This window comes from Sapajus apella, unplaced genomic scaffold (genome assembly GCF_009761245.1).
Source record: "Sapajus apella isolate SASKATOON/1434 unplaced genomic scaffold, GSC_monkey_1.0 scaffold31, whole genome shotgun sequence".
Taxonomy (NCBI): Eukaryota; Metazoa; Chordata; class Mammalia; order Primates; family Cebidae; genus Sapajus; species Sapajus apella.
In genome coordinates, this window is record NW_022436971.1 from 5979148 (window position 1) to 6002463 (window position 23316).

Sequence of the window (23316 nt, forward strand, 5' to 3'; positions counted from 1 at the left end):
AGTTTCAATGTTGAGTTTTTTTGATTTCTGAATAAATATTTCTTGCCATCTGGATAGCAAGACATTGAGCTGCTCAAAAGCACCCCAAGTTTAATCTGTCTGAGGCTGAATTCAGCTTCCCTCCCAATTCATTTCTCCATATATATTCTGTATATCAGTGGATGGCTTCACCACCTATGCAAGAATCATGAGAACTCATTTTCTCTTGCTTCCCATGTCTAATAAATCACCAAGTCCTCTTGATTCTGTCTCCTAAATTGCTCTCAAACTGGCTTTCCTCTTTCCATCCCTGTATTGGTTATTAGTTTCTGCCTAGATCACTTTAATACTTTTCATCCAGCACTGCCCAATAGAACTTCATGTGATAATGGAAGTACTGTATATCTTTGTTATCCAGTGTGGTAGACACTAGCCATATGTGACTACTGAGTACTTAAAATGTGGCTATTTCAACTGAAGAACTGAATTTTAAATTGTATTTCACTTTCATTAATTGAAGTTTACATTTAAATGGTGACATGAAGCTACTGGCTACCATACTGAACAGTATAGAATAGTCTCTTTACTTTCATTTTTCCGCACTATGGCAATCTATTTATCATACTTCTGGTCACTGGAACCTTTCTAAAATATAAAGCTAATCATATTACATATAGTTCCTCCCCTCCCCAATTATAAACTGTAAGTTCCCATATTTTTCAGAATAAAGTAGAAATAGCCACAACCACTCCGCCTTCCTGGCCCTCTTCTCTTCCCTAGCGCATTCCTCAGATACCAGCTGTGGCAAACAACTTGAAATTTCCTGAATGTATCATGCTGGCTTAAAAAAAAGTTTATTAAAAAACATTTTATCTTGAAATGGTTGTAGGCTAATAGAAAATTGCAAAAAGGGTCCCTTCACTCAGCTTTCTTCAGTGGTAACATCTTATATAATTGTAGTAGAGTATCAAAACCAGGAAAATGACATTGGTGCAGTACTGTAACTAGACTATGAGCTTAGTCAGTTTTCAGCAGTTTTTACATGTGCTAATAGATGTGTGTGTAGATTACCTAATTTTATCACCATAAGGGATCTTATCTCATTCTTAATTTTCTCACCCACTCTCCAGCCCCATCCTTGCTCCATGGCAACCACTAATGTGTTCTCCATCTCTGTAGTGTTGTCACTTTGAGAATGTTTTATGAATAGAATCATATAGTATGCCTCCTTTTGAGATTGCCTTTTTCTCACTAAGTGTAATGCCCTAGAGAATTGTCCAGGTTGTTGCGGTGCCATGCCTTCTTACATTTCCTCAATTTAATATGTGCTGGGCCTTCTGCTGTCTGTTTCTCTTATAGGCCTGAGCTCAGGTTTTTGCCTATCTTGGTGTAAATGCTCTTATAACCTCTGTTTCTACCTCTTCTTTTATCATACTGTCCTGAAATGAGGTGTTTAGTTCACTGTCTTCTCCAGTAGACTTTTGAGTAATCTCTGAGGGTAAAGTTTTCATCTGAGTATGTCTAGTGCTTAGTTCATTGGTTGGCACATAGTAAGTGCTCAGTAAATAAATGTTGGCTAAGTTAATAAATATTGACTGCTTAGTGAATTACATACTACTTTGTACCAGATTATTCAATAAATGTTTGTTGAATAGTAACGATTGATTAATTTATTTTAGGGCACAAGGGATCCAATTTGTGCCATAACTGCATCAGATAAGATATTGATTGTGGTAAGTTTTTCAAAAACTTATTTTATGAATAATAATTGTTTAAATTATAAAAATATGATAGGAGCCAGATGTGGTGCCCCATGTCTGTAATCACAGTTCCTCGGAGGCTGAAGCAGGAGGATCACTTAAGGCCAGAAGTTGGAGACTAGACTGGGAACATAACAAGACCCTGTCTCTGAAAGAAAAAAAAAAAAAATTACAGTAAAGCAATGGGTGGGTTCTGGATTTGAGTATCATCTTGTGGGCACCCCAAGTTTTACTATACCCTGAATATAAGTTCAGTGAAAGAAATAAGAAAGTTATAAAGCTTTCTTCACAGATTATTAACCGTTTGCAAAAAACAGCTATTTATGAAAGCAGTAGAGTGATGACCAGCCGAGAAAACAGAGTACCCTTACAGTTTCTAATGCTGGCTGGAATGAGCCCTATGGAAGACTGGTGGATGTGGGGGAGATTGCATGGTGGTAGTTGGTCTTAGAAAGTTTCCTCCTTTGTGTAGCCTGATATTTTATGTTGGAGAAAGTGCTTTGGCTCAGCTACTTTCATAACACTTAGAATGATGAGGTAGCATGTTTGCCAGCCACTAAAACATAGAGAAGCCTATGGCAAATTTCAGTTGAATTTTTCAAAAAGAATCAATGGCATAGTGTCTTTTCTTGAGCTCTGAGATGTGAAAATATTAATTTTAGAAATAAATGTTTACTTTAATACAGTAATCCTGCTGAGGTTATTGCATTTGGATTATGTAAACACAACCTTAATAATACATATTCCAGTTCTAGTTACATTCCTCAGCCATAAGCTAATTTTATGGGGCGGGGGATGTCAAGAGCCTAGTATTTCTATAGTATTCCCTCCTTTCTGATAAGCCCTCATGAGACTCATGCTGCAAAAGCAGTGGTTCTCTGATTAAAAAGAGGAGAGTTAAAGATCAGCCGTGTGGAGACTTCTACTTTGTCCCACTGCCATGGCCTGAGGCAGCCAAGGGTTTGAAACCCACAGTTCTCTCATGGCATTGTACTTACTGTTGATCTGTCAACCTTAGGATTTGCCCTGAGTTGTGTAGAAAATTATATGCTGCTTTATTTTTTAAACATATTTAAATTAATACTCATGGTATCACTGCATTCAGATCATCTTTTCTTTGCTAAAAAGTAGTATGAGATGGATGGCTACAGCTATTTCATATGATCTTCTGTTGATTTTTCATATGCATATGTAATTTAACTCAACAAGTACTTTATGTTTTAACTTTTAATGTGCCCTGAATATTAACCTAGACAACAGATACAAATAACTTGAGATTTTTTTCCTTGTGATGTCAGAATTCGTGTATTACCAGAATTCGTGTATTACCAAAGTGCTAGGTTTCTGACTCCTTTTTTGAACATTACATGAAAAAAATTAGAATACTTTCAGCTGTTTGAAAAAGGTTTAATTAGTAAGAACATGATTCATTATCAGAATTGAGAATTTGCTGTGGTATTAAATGTATAGACATATAGAGAGATAGTTGTAGTTTAATATTATTATGATAAGCATATGCTTAAGTAATCAAAAGTAATTTCCATAGGGTCGTGAATCTGGCACCATTCAGAGATACAGTCTACCTAATGTTGGTTTGATTCAAAAATACTCCCTTAATTGTCGGTCCTACCAGTTATCCTTGAATTGCAACTCTAGGTAAGTCTGAAAACTCTGCTCATGTAGATGTTAGACTTAGAAATTATCAGTTGGGATTGTTAGACTTGTATGTAATAAATGTAAAGATGGGTGTGTCTATTATGAACTTGCCTTAAAATTTAGTATGGTTTTATTTTATACTGCATTTGGCTTAAATGTCTTTCATTGGGCATATGAAAGTCCTAGTACAATTTTTTACTCTTAAAGCTTAAAAGCATTGAGGCTATGTTATGTTTCAGACTAGTTGGTTTCATCTCTTTGGATACATTTTCCTCAGAAGAGAGCAAAATGGACAGTAGTCCATATCTTGTATCAAATTTATTTAAAAAAATTAAAGCCATTTCTACTATATTCCAGGTTTCTGGTAATCGGATTTTGAAGAAGAATGGCCATAGGTAATTATAGTCTCATGATTGCTGATAGTAATTTTACAGTTTTTTCCTTTTCTCTAACTGCATTATTTTCAGCCGTCTTGCTATCATAGACATCTCAGGAGTTCTAACTTTCTTTGACTTGGACGCTCGAGTAACGGACAGTACAGGACAGCACGTAGTCGGCGAGCTGTTAAAACTGGAACGAAAAGATGTCTGGGATATGAAGTGGGCCAAAGATAATCCTGATTTGTTTGCAATGATGGAGAAGACAAGAATGTATGTTTTCAGAAACTTGGATCCTGAGGTAAAAACAAGAAATGAGTGTTAGCAGTCTGTAAATAATGAGCCAAATATAAAAACCTGGATGATTCCCCCCTTTTTTTTTTAAGAGGTTTGTTGAACAGCAGTGCCAACATAGCTGCATGAATTTCTGAAAATAAATAGAAACATTTCTGTGGATTTAAAAAATATTTGGTCTTATGTGAGAAAAGATTTACCTTTTAAATATTCTCCACTTTCTCTGAAAGGTACTTCCTAGGCATTTATTTATCTGTTCTTTTTAAAAGGTGGAACTGGCCGGGCACGGTGGCTCACGCCTGTAATCCCAGCACTTTGGGAGGCCGAGGCGGGTGGATCACGAGGTCACGAGATCGAGACCATCCTGGTCAACATGGTGAAACCCCGTCTCTACTAAAAATACAAAAAATCAGCTGGGCATGGTGGCGCATGCCTGTAATCCCAGCTACTCAGGAGGCTGAGGCAGGAGAATTGCCTGAACCCAGGAGGCGGAGGTTGCGGTGAGCCGGGATCGCGCCATTGCACTCCAGCCTGGGTAACAAGAGTGAAACTCCGTCTCAAAAAAAAAAAAAAAAAAAAGGTGGAACCATGGTCACTAGTCTTTTTTTTTCCTTGTCAAACTTAAGAAAATCAGTAGTCTTATTTACCAGAATTTCTTAAAACAACCTAATAAAAAAAAATACAGTTTTCAAATTGCCTTACACATTCATTCTTTTCTGTCTCTTTGTTCACTTTATTCTGTGCTTACTTTGTCTTATTTCTATTTATGTTTACCATACCACTCACAAATCTGTGTTCTTTCTTAACCCAGCGATACTTACAAATATGCAGGTACAGGCAGTGGTCAGTCTCTCTTTTGGGTATGAGGAAGCCACCTTTGTATGCTCTGGATTTTCCTGTCACTTAGTGTACTCCAGCCACCTGTCAGCTGTTGTATTTAGGAAATACAAAATAAGTTGAATGGTAACCTAATCAAAACATCATTAAGAAGATAAACCTTCTAAATGACTTTTGAATTAGTAATGCATTTTCAATTTGGAATTTTCTGTACTCCTCCTGTACTCTAATCTTGTAAATAATAAGGAATAAGTTAATAAATGCTTTGTATCGTTCATTTCCATTTGTTTGCATGTATAGCTTCCTTCTTGGGAAGGAATTGCATGCTTGGGCCCCTGAGCTGCCAAAGGGCTTCTGGAGTAATGTACGTATTTAATGGTAAACTGTTTGCCCCCTTAATATCCTAAGTTATTTTTACATTTCCTCATTTGAGCCCTACTCAGGAATTTTAGATTGGCAAATGCCTTGATGTAAAGTGCCCTCAAAGGCTCTGTTAAAGCTTTTACAAGTCTTAGGATCTTTGTGATTCTTTGACCCTGAGAAATGGTTCAAAGGAAAGGCGTTCAGATTCAGGGCTGCGGCATTTGACCTGTAAGCATGGGCTTCTTTCAAGGGTCCAAGGGAAATTTAATTTTTGCCACAAAACAATTGTGAGAATTTGACAGGTAATCACAGGATAACCTTGAGGATGGGAGTAGAATACTTTTTGAATGTTAAGAGTCTTTTTCTATGCTTAGCCCCACTCATACTAACTCACAAATCATATGCTTGGAGAAGTGAGAATGTTTGTTATATCTGGCTGCTCGTAATGTGAATATAGCACACATGATCAGCCTGGTACCAAATGAAATCTTTGCCTGGTGAAAAGAGTTTCTTAAGTAGTTTTAATAGAACAGCCTTTTAAAAAACAGACTATTTTTTAATTTGAATTTGTTTTCTGGTTTGGCATGTAGTTCAATTTCTGTTAGATTTAGAGCTAGATGGATTTCTTACAACCTTCCAGCTGTCTGGATTTCTTTATAAATGATGCTGTTCTGTTCTTTTCATTCACGAGGACACTGGCTCGGTGTGGTCACAGCTGGTTTAGCTACTCTGCTCATTTGCTCTTCTAGCTGCTTACTGATCATGTAAGAACATGATCTCTTCAAAACAGAGAAGATCTGTCTGTTTTACTGGATCTTCTGAGCTGTATTTAATAATATGTTCCTTCAGGACATAGTATTCTGTATTGTTATTTAGGAGATAAGTTAGTGTCTGACAGCTAATAACATAATATATTTTTCTCTATTTGAGTGTTGTTAAGAAGTCTAGATTCGTACCTTTATTTAAGTTGTAAGTCTTCAGATTATTTGAGAGAAAAAGATGCCATCTGTGTGCAAAGTTTTAATTAACTGATAAAGCACATTTCCTTCGAGAATTAGGAGATGAATATTTAATGTTGATATTTCCTGCTTGATCATTTTCATCTCCAGTGACCCTCTGAAGGTACTGATTGCACTCTTTTGTTCTTTTTCTTGGCTCTTCCTTCTCATTGGCACTGCAATTTCATATTCATGTTTCTTTCATATCTCATAATTTCATCAACCAGACTCTCATTTTTGTGTATTGGCTTATTTTCCAAACAAGGGGCTTCCAAATTTTTGAATATACCTGTATGCTCTTATATATACATATTTATTTATAAATTATTTACATGACCGGCCATATTAATATATTATGAATCATGCCCCAAAATAGAAATTTTAAAAGAATGAGAAAAATAAATTTTACCAGATGACATAACTTTATTTTTATATGTCATGCTAATTGCTATGGTTCATAACTACCATTAGCTAGTATATCAGCATAATGCACATTTTAGATCAAGGTTTTGTTAACTTAGTGGATAAAAGTCTCATGTTTCAAATATTCTTCTTGATGATTTTGACCTTTTAGCTGACTTTTGGTCAGACTTGATAGGATTGTCATTGTTTTCACACTGTAATGTGACTGATACAGGGTTTGGTGCTGGGGTAAGAGCGGTGTCAGTTCTGCCTTTCCTTGTTTGCTTGTGCTTGCATTATCAATATGACTTTCCATCTACAAGTTCTTCGCAAGAAGCTTTTGAAGCCACTTGTCCAATTTGTGAGGGTTAGCTAAAATTAGGTACTATAATCCCTAAATTCACTTAGGTAGGTATATGCAAATGTCAGTATGTCACAATATGCTAAAATTGTAGGACAAATAAGTGTACTTCCGGATACTCATTATATTGTAAATGTTATGAGGCCTTCTGACTTGTGTGCTGAATAAGGGTGCCAATATTTCTTGGTATAGTGTAGATTATTAAAGCTTTGGATACTTTTTTGATAAAAAGAAGTGTCTTGCATACTGCTTAGGTGAGAGTACCCTGCTCGTCTGAAACTTCATATTTAAATGAAGTGTGTAGATGGATAGCTAATGCATTTTGGAAACTAAAGAAAATTGGTTAATCCAAGCAGAAGTTGAATATTAAAAAGATGAATTACATAAATGTGTATATTTACCTATGTACTAATAATCAGATTTTTTTTAAAACTCTTAGTTTTTTGATATCTCTCTCCATCTTTCTCCCTTTCGTTTTGGTAGTATTTCTTTTTCCATAGATCATCTTTTATGAATTTATCTTTTGATTATCTTGTTTTGTTGCACTGTCTAGCCAAAAATAAAAAAAAAATTTAATGATACGTGTGTTTATACAAATATATTTGGTTTACATATAGTATTGAAATAATCAAGGTATGCAAAAGGTCCCTATACTCTGTAAGAAATATCTTACTACATATGCTTTCTTTTTGAATTAAATTTTGTTTTGATTCTTTGTTTTTTGCTCTTAAACATATTATTTACCTTTATGTAATACAACCCTTTTTAAAGGTAATAAAAGGGTTTTATGAAATTTCCTTATATGACTTGACTATTTTATTCAACAATTTGCACTTTTTAAAAGAAAAAACACTTTTTTATTGTAACTTTTTTTTACAGATGGGGTTTCACTGTGTTGGCCAGGCTGGTCGCAAACTCTAGGCCTCAAATGATCCTCTTGCCTCAGCCTCAAAAAGTGCTGGGATTAAAGGCATGAGCCATCAGGCCTGCCCTGAAAAACATTTTAAAAACCCTCTAAACTCTCATAGTAGATATACTAGAGCCACATGCTTAAACATACTAAAGTCAAACTAAATACGATTGTTTTTAACCTTTTGTTTTTAATCTTTTTGGTATCTTCTTTTCATTATAATTTCTGAATTATATGTGAAGGACCAACTTTCAGAATTATAAATCTGAAATGTTATTTCATTTGGATTTTGGTTACTTTCTACTTTATGATATATATACACACACATAGTTTTAAAAATTGCAGTCTGATACTATTTCTATTACCAGACATTATTCTAATCTTTATAGTATTCTTACAGGTATTAAGTATATCGGCAGTTTATTTATTTTTGTCTATATAATATTGATACCATTTTTTTCTACTGAAGATCTAGGCCAGCTACTTTATAATATGCATATCCTATTCTTTATTTCAACAAGCCTGTATGACACTAGGATAAGAGACAGACATATAACAGTCTCATGCACTTTCATATTGGCAAATAAATCTTCTTATGTAGGAAATATATCAGGAATGCATTCTGGCTCATGTTACAGAGGAGAGACTGTTCAGTATGGTATGGGATTTCTTTGACAGATGGGCTTACATACAAATATAGTGTTTATCAGTTTTATGAAGAATTAATTTTAATATTGAATTGCATGAATTAGAATTTTCAAGCTATGTGACTTTTTTATTGAGAAAATTGAACTGAATATTAGATGCTATTAGATAATTAATATTAATTATGTAAGGTGTGATCATAGTAATGTAGCCATGTAAGAGAAAAGTATTATGTTTTAAAGATATGTACTGAAGTATTAGGGGTGAAATATCATGATGTTCATAATTTACTATATTTACTTTACAATACTTCAGCCAAGAAATTAAATGAAGCATATTTACCAAAATGTTAATTATTTAGGTTATGGGTGTATGGGTGTTAATGACATTCTCTCTTCTGTTTACCTGAAAACTCTGATAATAAAATTTAAAAACATGATTTGTTAAAAGAGAGGAAATTTTGCATAATGTAACATAACATTTGCTTTTGTCTTTAAAGGAACCCATTCAGACCTCTGGATATATTTGTAATTTTGAGGATTTAGAAATTAAATCTGTTCTTTTGGATGAGCTATTAAAGGTAATTCCTAAAAAGTTACATTTCTGTTGCTAGCATGACTGGGCATTATGTATTTCTGGACCAGGCTGTGTAAAAATCCTTTAAAAAAGGATTTTTAAATAATCCTTTTTTAAAAAAATGGGGTTTCGCCCCAGTGTATGGCCTGATTAACAGTGTGGAGCCAGGGGTTCCTTTCCTGTAAAATGATGATAAAAACGTATGAGTCTCAGTTATTGCCTTTATAAGATATGGATAATAATAATACTTATAGGATTGTTGTTATGTAAGACAATATATGAAAAGCAATTCACACAATGCTATAGTATAGCCAAGTGAGAGCTAAAAAAAAAATGATTGCTAATTGTTGTAACTGTTTTTGCAGTAATAACAAAGAGGTACTAAAGAAATATTTAAGAGTTTAGCCGTTTTCTGGTTCTTAAGATATTGAGTAACTTTTTTTTTCTTTCTTTTTTTTTTTTGGAGATGGAATTTCCTCTTGTTGCCCAGGCTGGAGTGCAATGGTGTGATCTTGGCTCACTGCAACCTCTGCCTCCCGGGTTAAAGTGATTCTCCTGTCTCAGCCTCCCGAGTAGCTGGGATTACAGGCATGTGCCACCATGCCCAGATAATTTTATATTTTTAGTAGAGACAGGTTTTCTCCATGTTGGTCAGGCTGGTCTCGAACACCCGACCTCAGGTGATCTGCCTGTCTCAGTCTCCCAGTGTCCTGGGATTATAGGTGTGAGCCACTGCGCCCGGCCAGTAACATATTTTTAGAGACCTACCTTTCCATTTTTTTCCAGATTTTGTAAATAATGCTTTTTTTAAAAAAAAAATTCAAGACATGATTTTGAACCCCTGCATTGGCCTTCGTTGACCATCCTCTGAGAATTTTTTTTCTTTAAGAGTATACTGAGAAAGTTTTAACTTCATTTTAGCCAAAGCATTAACTTTTTCTATGTAATATAGATAGTTTTTGAATTGAGACTGTAGATTTAAAATTTCTAGCAGTTAGTTGCAATTTGGAATAGGTTTTCATATTTGGGTTTGATATGTAAATTATGGCTCTTTTATTGTGAACCAGTTTCATTTTTCTGTATTATAATCACCATGTGACAACAGGTGGGCCCCCACCCAAAATTTGGTTTGGGTGTAAAGCTTGGTGATACCATAGACACACCAAGAATGTATCTTCCATAATGAGGCTTTTAGGAGAGAGAAGCGCGGGCTTCCCAAGCTGTCTGAAATAGCTGCAGAGCATTTCAGAGGAAAAGGAGACTGGCTTGAGGGTGTTGTTGTTTAGTAGTTAGAGCGTGGGTCTGGGGTGAGGATTTTAATGGGTAGGGGCTTATGTGGTTTGAAACTCACTGGCGACAAAGGAAGGAGCATCTGGGCTTTTTCATCAGCTTGCCCATGTGAGGCAGAGGGGAAGAGGGAGGGGTGAAGTTTAAAAGCTGTCAGCAGCCAACCATCAAAAATGGAATCTGGGCTGTTATTACCTAGGATTATGTAACCTCCAGATTTGACTATTTGACTTTTTTCTATGTGGATAGCACTTTTATTGTCCCTGTTTAAGGTATACGACTTGTAAAACTAATGAACTTATTTCATTGCCTGTTTAACTTGAATACAGTACCACCAGATAATATTTTTTCCTTTTTCTTACATGTGAAGAAAGATGTCTTTTTTGTTTGTTTGTTTGTTTGTTTTTGTTTTTTAGCAAGGTCTCTCTTTATTGCCCAGGCTGGAGTGCAGTGGTGCCATTGTGGCTCACTGTAGCCTCTGCCTCCCAGGCTCAAGTGATCCTCCCACCTCAGCCTCCTGAGTAGCTGGGATCCCAGGTGCAGGTCACCATGCTTGGCTAATTTTTTGTATTTTTTTGTAGAGATGGGGTTTCGCCATGTTGCCCGAGGCTGGTCTTGAACACTCAGGCTGAAGTGAAACTCTTTCCTTACCCTCCCAAAATGCTTGGATTACAGGTGTGAGCCACCATGCCCAGCCAGAAGATGTTTTTCTGCTTGTCTTCTTTCCCAAAAAATTTAGGGAAAGAAGACATTATTGTTATTATTTATTTTTGAAGATTTGGTTTTTCCAGTGCCCTTTAAAAAAAACGGTCATAAGTCAGTCATAAGTGGGTAGAATCAAACAGGTAATTGAAATATCTTGTCTGTTTTTATATATTTAGTGGTTTAATAGACAGTGAGCTTCTTGAATCTCTAACATCTAGCAAGGGTCTGATACAGAGTTGGTTTTCAGAAAGTGTTGGTTAAATCAGTTTTTTAAAGTGGCTACTTTATTGCTTTAAAAAAGTGGCAGAATTATATAGAATTCTAGCAGTACAGGAAAGTACTGAAAAAAGTTAAAAAGAAAAACCCTAAATTCCACCAGTCAGATATTTTAGTCACTACGGTTAAACATCGGAACATTATTCCTTATAGCTGTAAGTTATATTTGGAAATACGGATTTGATAGAGTTAGATAGATGAACAGAAGGAATTTTATAAAAATGGCACCATTGTACAATCCACTTTTTTGGTGTTAATTTAATTAGATAACCTGAAAGTGAGTTTAAAGGAATTCTAGAGTTTTAGATAATATTTTTCCACTACAAACAATACTGTTTTCCTGAGTTGAGAAGAATTATGGAAAACCAAGAAGTTATTAGTTTAAACTATATTTTAATTTTTAAAAGTATTGTCTTTCCACTCTAAAAGATAACATTCTTACATTTCTCTTTCTCCTTTTGTAACTATGTTATTTTTACATTGTCAAGATTTAGAACATTTTAATTTTGTCTAGTAATCCTTATTTTCAGTTGTTTAGTCTTAATATATTTAAAGACTTAACATATTTAAATATTAAGACTAAACAACTGAAAATAAGAATTCAAAGTTATTACCAGGCTTTTTACTACATTTTCTCTGCACATAGTTCTTTATTTTGATTAATCTTTTAGTTGGCTGGATTTCATCATTAGTAGTGTTTTTCAAGAAAGGCCCATAATTTCCGATTGCCAGAAGCTCTAGAATGTCTGAAAATGCCTGTTGCTCTAACTGATGATTATGTTGAATTCTATGAAGTTTTTTAGGTAAAGAAGACTCTCAATGGTAAAATGATTTAATCAAAGTTCATCTATTCATTAATTCAGCAACTGTTAATTAAGAGCCAATAAGACACAGTTCTTGGCCTCAGGTAGAGGAGTTGAAGAGATAGATAAGTAATTCAGCAGCCAGAAAAGAGTTGGGAGTGCTCTGTTTCAGTCAGGATGGCATACCTGTTCAAAATTTTGCAGGAGGGCATTGGGTCATTTCTGAGATGATGACTTGAATACTGTGAATAGTACAGCTAGGCATTGTGCTGAGCGTTTGAGATATTTTATCCCATTTAAGGTGAAAACCCAATGTGAGCAGAGGGAAACAGGGATGCGTAACTGTGAGGGACCCCTTCCGCCATGTTCCTCTGTCCCCCTTTCCTTATAGGCCGCCTGATTGCCTCAGGAGGGACTTTACTTGTGGGTTTTGGGTGTTTTCCAAATAACTAAAAAGACCCAAACATGAGGATTTATCTTCCTTATTTTGCTCATACTACGATGCAGTTTTTTTTCTTGTTTTGTATGGTTTTGGTTTTAATTATAAAAAAGAAACACATACTCTAAAGGCAAGTATTTGAATTTTTTGTTGTTGTCGCTTTCATCTTTACTTTTAGGATCCAGAACGTCCAAACAAGGATTACCTAGTTAACTTTGAGATTCGGTCTTTGCGAGATAGCCGAGCCCTGATTGAGAAGGTTGGAATTGAAGATGCATCTCAATTCATAGAGGACAATCCACACCCCCGACTTTGGTATTTATAAAAAGCAAACTCTCTCAAGACGTCAGGTGTAGGTTTTTAAAATCCCAGCTCTGTGTCTCTGCTCCCCTGCTACCCTCCTAATGGGAATAGACTTCCATTCTTGCTCTTCTTTTTAAAATATAGAAATTCATTTCAGATTTGGAAGTCCTCAAAATAAGCTGAATATTATTTGAAAAATGTTTGCATGAGTTACTTTTCACCGTGTTTCTCTAGAAACAAAAGACATCATAATTGAATTGTGATTCAAGACTAGTTTATCAGTAATTTGCAACATATATTTATGTTTTTGTTTCTTTTAAAATAAAGGCGCCTACTGGCTGAAGCAGCTCTTCAGAAACTGGACCTACACACTGCAGAGCAAGCATTTGTGCACTGCAAAGATTACCAAGGCATTAAGTTTGTGAAGCGCTTGGGCAAACTATTGAGTGAGTCAATGAAACAGACTGAGGTTGTTGGCTACTTTGGCAGGTTTGAAGAGGCTGAAAGAATGTATCTTGAGATGGACAGAAGGTAAGTTACGAAGGTACAGGCATCCCTGAGTACTCAATCGGTTCATAATTTTATTTTTTACAAATGGGGAATATAAATAAATTGGGTGTATTAACAGTTTCTTTTAGAAATTAATTTTAAGTTTGGATTACAACCTAGATATTCTACATGCCCCTCATTAGTTTGTGTTTCATAGTCTAGAGGCAGTTTTCTTCTCTGTTTTTACGTCTAATAATGGCTATGGGAGATTTTTTTTTTTTTTCATTTGGTGGGAAAAAATGATAGAACAACAGAGACTGGGAGCTTTTATATTTGTGACATAGCTCATCATTCCAGTTCTTTCTTTCTTTCTTTGTTTAGGACATTATTTAATTTTCTGTTGTCAAGAGGCATAAAATAAAAATCAGAAGTAGTTAGGGATTGAGTTTAGTTCTTTATATTTCATTTTTAATTTATATAAAATGATGTATGAATATCATAAATATTTCTTCTTTTAAATTAAAGAACTGTAAGTCCTGTCTCCCTGGCCAGGAATCAAACCCAGGCAGCAGCTATGAAAGCAGAGAATCTTAGCCACTGAACCACAAGGTGGAGAGTCTGTCTGAACTTCATTTCAGCTGTAAACATTGTATCTCATTTTTATTAATGTTATTTATACTTCCAGGAGATCTCTAACAACTTAAGTTCTGAAAAGAAATATAAAACCACATGTGGCCGGGCACGGTGGCTCAAGCCTGTAATCCCAGCACTTTGGGAGGCCGAGGCGGGTGGATCACGAGGTCAAGAGATCGAGATCATCCTGGTCAACATGGTGAAACCCCGTCTCTACTAAAAATACAAAACATTAGCTGGGCATGGTGGCGCGTGCCTGTAATCCCAGCTACTCAGGAGGCTGAGGCAGGAGAATTGCCTGAACCCAGGAGGCGGAGGTTGCGGTGAGCCGAGATCGTGCCATTGCACTCCAGCCTGGGTAACAAGAGCGAAACTCCATCCAAAAAAAAAAAAAAAAAAAAAAAAAAAAAAACCACATGTATTTACGCTATGCTTTGTTTTGAAATAAACCTGATCATGTCTAAGAAATTGCTGAAAAGAAATGATTGTTATTTAAATCATAATTTTGCTAAATAAGTTGGAAGCCTAGGAAAATAAAGGCACAACATTGTTTGCGTTTCCCTATTCTGGTATCTTAGTCCATTTGGGCAGCTATAACAAGATACCTGAGACTGGATAATTTATAAAGAACAGAAATATTTTTCTCACTGTTCTAGAGACTAGGAAGTCTAAGATTAAGGCGTCAACAGGTTTTAGTGTCTGTTGAGGCCCTGTTTCACTTCCAAGATGGTGCTTTGAATGCTATGCCTTTATAAGGTGGAAAGTGAAAGGGCAAAGGGGGCAAACTCCCTGAGACCCTTTTATAAGGGCATTAATCAGCCCATAAGGGCAGACATAATACTTCCCCAAAACCCTACCTCTTAATACTACCACAATGGAGATTAAGTCTTAACATGAATTTTGGAGGGGAAACACATTCAAGCCATAACCTCCAGGTGCTCCTCATTTCCTCTTACCTAGTCAGGCTAAGTTTCTAAAATGTTTGGAGAGACACATTGTCCACTGCTCTGTAGTCTGAGCACCTAGAACTGTATCTAGCACATAGTAGGCTCTTGGTAAATATTTGTCAAAGAGATGAATGAATGAATGCCTTTGTTTGTAGGGATCTTGCTCTTGGCCTCCGGCTGAAACTGGGGGATTGGTTTAGAGTATTCCACCTCCTGAAAACTGGATCTGGTGATGCGGATGACAGTCTCCTGGAACAAGCCAACAATGCCATTGGAGACTACTTTGCCGATCGACAGAAGTGGTATGTAACTCACCTGGAGCACCTCCAGCATTCATGCAACACTTTGTAGCCGCCTGAGTACTGCTTAATGCTGGGGAAATAGAGACCATCTTCTTGAATTCTAAAATTCAGATAGCTCTAGATTCATCTTGGAAAGCCAGAGGTCCTGTGAAGTTGTGAGATGAGCACTATAAAAATTTGGAGTGTATAAACACAAAACTTGTACTTAGCTCCAGGCAGCTTTCTACTGTTGGAGACTATAGTCTATAATTCTAAGATGTTTTATGATTTATTTCTGAACAAAGTTTCAAAAGTATTTTTATTTATTGTATGTTATTTTCAGAAATCATTGGCTTTCATTCTTTTCATTTTGAAATATACTTATGTCAGTTTTAAAAGTTTTTCCTTTTTTCTTTCTGCAGGTTGAATGCTGTACAATATTATGTACAAGGGCGGAACCAGGAACGCTTAGCTGAATGTTACTATATGTTAGAGGATTATGACGGATTAGAGAACCTTGCCATTTCACTTCCGGAAAACCACAAGTTACTTCCAGTAGGTATTGTAAAGTTTAGCTTTTGGAATTGTTAGTTTATTTTATAAAATTTTATGTTATAGTCAGGAAACACATTCCACAATAAAGAAAATTTAAAATCCGTAATTTTATAATTTCTTAGACATGGAATGATGCTTTTATTTTAATTATAAAGCAATATATAAATAATATAGAACACTTGAAAATGGAGGGGAAAAGTCAGTCACATTCCTACTACTTTAACATGATCACAATCTTGTGTCGTCTGTTATGATTTATAAAATTGCTTTTTAAATGTTAGCTGAATATGTGAAATATTTACAGATGAAATGATATGTTGTAGGGATTTGCCTCAAAATAATCTGAAATTGTTTGGAATTTGCTATAACTTAAGTTTAAAAAGATAGCTCAGTTTTTATTGTTATATTAACAATAAAGTATTTAAAGTTAAAAGAGAAATCAAAAGAGTTCCCTTGCTTTCTAATGTTCTTCTAGAACCTCTTAATTAATTGTCGAATACCATAAATATGTTTGTATTTTATTTGTTTACCATATAAATCACTGAGCTGTGCAATATTTGTAGAGCTAGCAGCTCTTAACTGCAGAGTCTGGACATGTATCAATTGTGAGTTCCACTTCAAAAATGTTGCCCATTAGTTAGTAAATAAGTATAGAATTATGGTAATTCAGTTTTCCCTATTGTGAATTTGAGCAGTTATCTCTGTAATAATGGTATTTTCACTCACCTTTATTTTCAATCCTGTGGATTTTCTTGAGTAGGAAAGAAAATTATTTAGGACCCTGGGTATAGGGAAGAGTGTGTATGCTCTGTTTGTTCTGTCTGTTAGATGTGTCTGATGAAGCCGAAAAACATTTTGCTGTAGGATATCCAGAAAAGTAATATTCCTGAGTGAATACTAAGTAATTTTAACTATAATAACAAATAATAAAATGATAAATTTTAGATTGAGTTATAGAGGAATGTTTAATAAAATGAGAAGGTGTACATAATATTTAAGTAGGAAATACAGGATACAAAATTATGTATTGTATGACTGTGTATAACACAAACACATACATATATATTCATAGGACAAAGATGTTAAGAAATTACCCCAGAGTATTGATAGAGGTTTCTTATGAATGGTAAGATTATGAGTAATTTCACTTTTTTGTGTTTTGTAATTCTTTTTTACCATTAGAATGTATTCCCTTATAATCAGAAAAATATAAGCGTTGTTTTAAAAAAGATAGTTGAATATAAAATATGCTTTCATACTTCCAAAAATATTGTAGAAGGGTTAGGGATGGAAAACCTCTGGCTAATTAGGTATTCTGAAAGGAAAAGAATGACCTTCTGAAAATGGATAGTGCCCCTGAACAAGATTTGTTGTTGTTGTGGTGGCGGTGGTGGTGGTTCTTCCTCATTGCCACCACTTTCCAGGGAAGCTCTGTTTTGGGTCTAGCTTCTTAAACTGATTAATGGCAGACTTCTCTCGGACATTTCTTTATAGAGGTATTTGACAGCTCTGTGAGATTTCCCTTAAGTCTCTAGTTAATGGTTAGCACTGAGTATACCACCAATTGACGTGAAGGTTTTTTTCACCCACTATTGGGGGATTTATTTTGGAGCTTGACATTTCTGTGTACTAGCTACTGAACTGAGAGAAGAAAGGAGTGCAGTGTTTTCAGGACCTGGTTAAAAATCAGATCCACAGCCTGAGCCAATGAAGCTCTGGTTTTATAGAAGGTGATGCCTTAGTATCCGTTCAGATTTGTATCCTCTGCTCTTGCATCTGTTTACAGAAAACTCTGTAACTAACAGTAACGTTTAATACTCATATGTCCCTATGGATTTTTATTAAATTAAAATATAAGTAATTTCCATGGTCTGTGAAATCTGATAGTATTGTTTTGTTTGTACAGGAAATAGCACAAATGTTTGTCAGAGTTGGAATGTGTGAACAAGCAGTGACTGCATTTTTGAAATGTGGTCAACCAAAGGCAGCGGTAGATACCTGCGTACATCTAAACCAAGTAGGAACTGAAACTTACTGTCTGTGTGGCTTGTTGTCTTAGGAATTTTTAAGTCAAAGCAAAATTAAAGTCATCATAGTGATCTTTTAAAGATTATTGCCAATGTAAGGGTGGGAGAGCTTGACAAGAATTTTATGAAAGAAGCTAGGCAGGTATTCTCTTAGTTGAGGACCAAGAAAGTTGCACTTACCTCTTAAAGTGCTACTATGAGGGGTGACCTACTCGTAACCAGCTCAGTCTGGGAGCATGAACAAACCCAGTGCTTTTAGTCTGGTAAGTTTTTATCTGGAAGTAATTTCATAATTTTCTGCGTTTTATTAGGGTTGGGTTTTGTTTCCAAAGAAGGACCAGTTAATGGTCGGTCATTGCCTGAGGAAGGAATTGAGTTACTTTATCAATATTTATTTTGGCAAATCTATTTTCCTTTTCCTTTATAGAAAGCATACATTTGATATTTTTAAGAGCTGAAATTAAACAAAAAATACAGAGTTACTATAGAAACTATTGACTATCAATGTATTCTTTTATTATTTTCCTTAAAGTATTTTTTAAAACCCCATTTGCTTTATAAAAATAATTTTTAAATGTTAAATCTGATAGGACATTTTCACAACTGAAGTTGCATATCTTGTTTTACTATAAAATGTAAACAAGTGTATCTTTTTCTCGCTTGAAGTTTTGCAAAATTAGAATTACAAGATTAGTATGATGGTAAACTTTCAAACTTTCATTTTCACATGCATTTCTTAAGCAAATCAGAGTCTTAGAGATCATTTCATCATTTTGACATATGCTTAGCTTATAGAACTTATGTTGCTGTGATTTTAAATGCAATTTTTAAAACAAACCAGTTTTTAATTTTGAAGCAGTGTTTTTTATAAACTTAAAGCTTTATTGTGTGAATTTTATGATATATGTGACTGTAAATACTTGGGTGACTGAATAGTGTAATTTTTCTCCTAGTGGAACAAAGCTGTTGAATTGGCTAAAAATCATAGTATGAAAGAAATTGGATCTTTGTTAGCTAGGTATGCATCTCATTTACTGGAAAAGAATAAAACGCTTGATGCCATAGAGCTCTATCGGAAAGCCAATTACTTTTTTGATGCCGCTAAACTGATGTTTAAGGTAATGTAAAAATCTTGGTGAGTATTTGATTTGTTCCAGTCACAATTTTTTAATATATGAAAGAGCACATTCTCCATTTCCTTACAGCAAAACCACTCTGGTTTTATTACTACTGTATATGTTATTTTTGTATTATTTATTGCCTTTACAAAGCTGTTTATTAATATTAGCAACTTACTAATACCTACACAATTGTTTGTTGAATAATGGGGTTAACAAAGAGTTAAAGAAATTGCTGAGACTAAGTACAAATTTCTACAATAGGGAATTAAATTTTGTTGATAATAGGGTTTTGAGTCTTTTTAAATGTACAAATTTTAAATATTACACTTTATATAATATTTATTTGGAGGGAAGATAATTAGTACAGTATTAATGTATATACATTTTACATTCTATTTTATTCCCATTTGGTTTAATGAAAAAGGAAAAATTTATCTCAAAATTATTTAAATAAATTTCAGCTTCTGAAGGATACATCGTGTTAACACCATTGTATCTTTGTGTATTTGGAACATTATTTTAAACATCTCTGTGTTGGCCGGGCGCGGTGGCTGAAGCCTGTAATCCCAGCACTTTGGGAGGCCGAGGCGGGTGGATCACGAGGTCAAGAGATCGAGACCATCCTGGTCAACAGGGTGAAACCCCGTCTCTACTAAAAATACAAAACATTAGCTGGGCATGGTGGCGCGTGCCTGTAATCCCAGCTACTCAGGAGGCTGAGGCAGGAGAATTGCCTGAATCCAGGAGGCGGAGGTTGCGGTGAGCCGAGATCCCGCCATTGCACTCCAGCCTGGGTAACAAGAGTGAAACTCCGTCTCAAAAAAAAAAAAAAAAAAATCTCTGTGTTATGGAATATAACAGCTATTTCATCAGCACTTTCTTTATTCGAATTTAGTTATTTAACGGCACCTCTATTTTCTAAGATGGATCTAAGTTCCAACTCCTAGGGCTAAATATTAAGGAAAGAACTAAATACTTGTAAGTACTAATGAAAAGAATATGAGTTTTAAAATATTTATCTTAAATAGGTGGTATTTATATTCCTTCTTACTGATTTTCCTCCCTTTTTAGGGAATCAAATTTGTTAGTTTTGGAAATGATTCTATTTGTACAAATAAAGATAAGTAACTTCCCTCAATTAAAAAAAATGTTTAAAGATTGCAGATGAAGAGGCAAAGAAAGGAACAAAACCTTTGCGTGTCAAAAAGCTGTATGTACTGTCAGCCTTACTTGTAGAGCAACACCATGAACAGATGAAGAATGCCCAGCGAGGAAAAGCTAGAGGAAAAAATTCAGAGGTAAGGTAGCATGTTAAGTAGCATTAAACCCTCAGAAGTATTTAAGAAAGAAAAAGGAAACTATCAAACTTCTCTTGTGGACAGGTCATTTCATTTGCATGTCTGCATTTGTTTTCTTAAATGAAATGAATAAAAAGAATGACTGATTTAGGATTAGTATTCAATTTTGGAAATTTCTCCTTAGAAATATTGAAACTGTTTTTCTGTAATACTAATCTGTAGTCTTTGCTTTAGTGTCTTATTTTTGTTAAAAAATTTTTCTTACCTGGGAAATCCTTCTTTCTAATCAGTGAGTTTAAAAAACTTTCCTAGATATATTATTTTAATGTGTAAATGAATTTCTTACTAACTTAAAATGTAATCAGTTATATTTTAAAGTTTAATTATACCAGTTTAACAAACTATGAATTACAATAAAAAATTAAGTCTGTCTTGGATGCAGTGGCTTGTGCCTGTAATCTCAGTGACTAGGGAGGCTTAGGTGGGAGAACTTGAGCCCATGAGTTTGAGACTACAGTGAGCTATGACCATGCCACTGCATTCCAGCTTGGGTGGCAGAGTAATAAGTCATCTTTTAAAAAGAAAGTCTGTAATCATAGTTTTGTAATGATAAAATCTGCTCATTTAGATACTTTAATGACTGTTGCTATTTGGGAGTTGGTACTGCGTGTGTGTTTGTGCTGACGGAAAGTGTGGGCTGACTTTACTTGTAGGCCACGTCTGCCTTGGCTGGTTTGCTGGAAGAAGAAGTTCTGTCTACAACAGATCGTTTCACAGATAATGCATGGAGAGGGGCTGAGGCTTACCACTTCTTCATACTTGCACAGAGGCAGCTCTATGAGGGATATGTGGACACAGCACTGAAGACAGGTGGGCCTGTCCTGACGTGTATAGTATGTTTGAAAATTATAAATCAAGTATGAAGGGCCAGCTTCTTCAATTTGCCTTTACATGGCCTTCAGTAACATTTTTTCCTATGGATTTTTTTTCATATGTTTGAGATTATGCTATATATAATTTGTCTTATGCATTCCCATTTTGAAGTTTTTGTTTGTTTGTTTTTTGAGACGGAGTCTCACTCTGTTGCCAAACTGAAGTGCAGTGGTGGGATCTCCACTCACTGTAGCCTCCACCTGCCCGGTTTAAGCGACTCTCCTGCTTCAGCCTCCTGAGTAGCTGGGACTGTAGGCACCAGTCACCACACCCAGCTAATTTTTGAATTTTTAGTAGAGGCAGGGTTTCACCATGTTGGCCAGGATGGTCTCAATCTCTTGACCTCGTCATCCACCCACCTCGGTCTCCCAAAGTGCTGGGATTACAGGCCTGAGCCACTGCACCTGGCTGAAGTTTTTTTTTTTTTTAATTCAGAAAAAAACACATAGTTCACAGAAATGTCAGAAATTTGAGATAAGCAAAAAGAATGTGTATAGCATTCATATGGCTAGCCATTCAAAGTTAAACACTTGATAGTCACATTCATATTTTTTGGAGAAAAATATATGTACATGTATATATTTAATACACATATTAAGATAATTTTGTTTTTTACAGTTTTGGGCATATAACAGCATAGTTTTATGTACTTTTTGAGAACCATGTTTTAAAATATTTCCATATTTTACATATATATGTCTATAGCTTTCATCTTGCATTTCATAAAAGTGATACTTATAATTTCAACCAAAACAGGAAAATATGGAAAAAAAAGTAAAATAATCTAATAATGTATAAAATAATCCTATCACCCAGAGATAATCGTTGCTAAGGTTTAGGTAAACTTCCTTTTAGATGTTTCTACATGCTGGCGCATGCTTTTCCCCCTTAGCAGTATATTGTAGTTCTTTCCTCATCCTTAAACACAGATCTGTGTAAACATTCTACCTAATACTCCATGGTATTTGTGTACTGTTCCTGATAGAAGATTATTTACATGTAGTATCAGGATCTCAATTTCTTAACAATAACAATATTCTAGAGTTTAGATATATGAACTCCAGAGAGCATAATTCTGATAATTATGTTATAAGCCAAAGCATATGGATTACTAAGTCATTACTGGTCTTTCAGCTTGGCCATGGCAAGCACTGTCATGATCACCTCACCCTTCCTCTGTTACATTGGTGACATCATTCATTTGCTGCTCAGATCATCACCAAATGCATATCACACTCTAATCCTAATATATCATGAATCTGTTTTCCAATGGCATGATCTTAAAAAAAAAAAAAAAAAACTTTTAGAGAAATCCTTTTATTTGAATATTTCTGGAATTCTATAGGGATGAGGGATGATTTTGATTTTTAATTATTTTTATAAGAGCTCTTTAGAGACCATATGTAATAATCCTCTTTCATATATATTGATTTTCCCTAGCATTTATAAGTTATAATTACTTAACCTTTCTAAGCTTCAGTTACTCTTTGTGTAAAGAGAGGATAATAGTATCTTCCTCATGTAGTTATTTTAATGATTGAGAAGTTCACGAAAAGAAAACTCACTTATTACGCTGCCTGCTGCCTGGACTTTGTGAGCTCTCAATAAGTGGTAGCTGTGATGATGATATTAATATTTTTATATCGCCATATCAGTCTTTTACTTTATAGTTTTCTCTCAGGAGCCATGCTTAGGATTTCCTTTAAGTTTGTTAAATATTGTTTATTATAACAGTTAAGTTATCCTGACACCATGTATTGAGTTTATTCTTTCTTAACAGATTTGAAATTCTACCTTCATGAAACTAAATTTATACATATTCTTAATCTCTTCCTATTTTCTATTCATGTATTTCTGTGCCACTACTAGCTTCTTTACTTTTACATTTTAATATCTGGTATTTAAATGCACCTTCATTATTCCTTTTTAAAAAATATTTTTTGAATGTTGTCTTGTATTTGTTCATCTAGATCAACTTTACAGTCTTTTTGAGGGTTGGGGAGGTTTTAATGAAGTCCTATTGGATCAGATTAGAATTGCATTAATATTAATATTGGACTT

At 34.8% G+C, this 23316-nt stretch overlaps 1 protein-coding gene across 5 annotated transcripts in view; it reads left to right on the forward strand.

Moving 5' to 3' along the window:
- Positions 1–23316, forward strand: part of WDR35 (WD repeat domain 35) — a 70782-nt gene that overhangs the window by 42110 nt on the left and 5356 nt on the right. For all 5 annotated transcript variants that reach the window (XM_032294047.1, XM_032294048.1, XM_032294049.1 and 2 more), the window contains 12 exons: positions 1659–1712; positions 3286–3395; positions 3863–4073; positions 9082–9162; positions 12847–12983; positions 13299–13502; positions 15196–15342; positions 15744–15876; positions 17783–17893; positions 18857–19021; positions 20182–20322; positions 21036–21192. In XM_032294047.1, the coding sequence (XP_032149938.1) occupies positions 1659–1712; positions 3286–3395; positions 3863–4073; positions 9082–9162; positions 12847–12983; positions 13299–13502; positions 15196–15342; positions 15744–15876; positions 17783–17893; positions 18857–19021; positions 20182–20322; positions 21036–21192 (1651 nt within the window). The remainder of the gene's footprint in view (positions 1–1658; positions 1713–3285; positions 3396–3862; positions 4074–9081; positions 9163–12846; positions 12984–13298; positions 13503–15195; positions 15343–15743; positions 15877–17782; positions 17894–18856; positions 19022–20181; positions 20323–21035; positions 21193–23316) is intronic.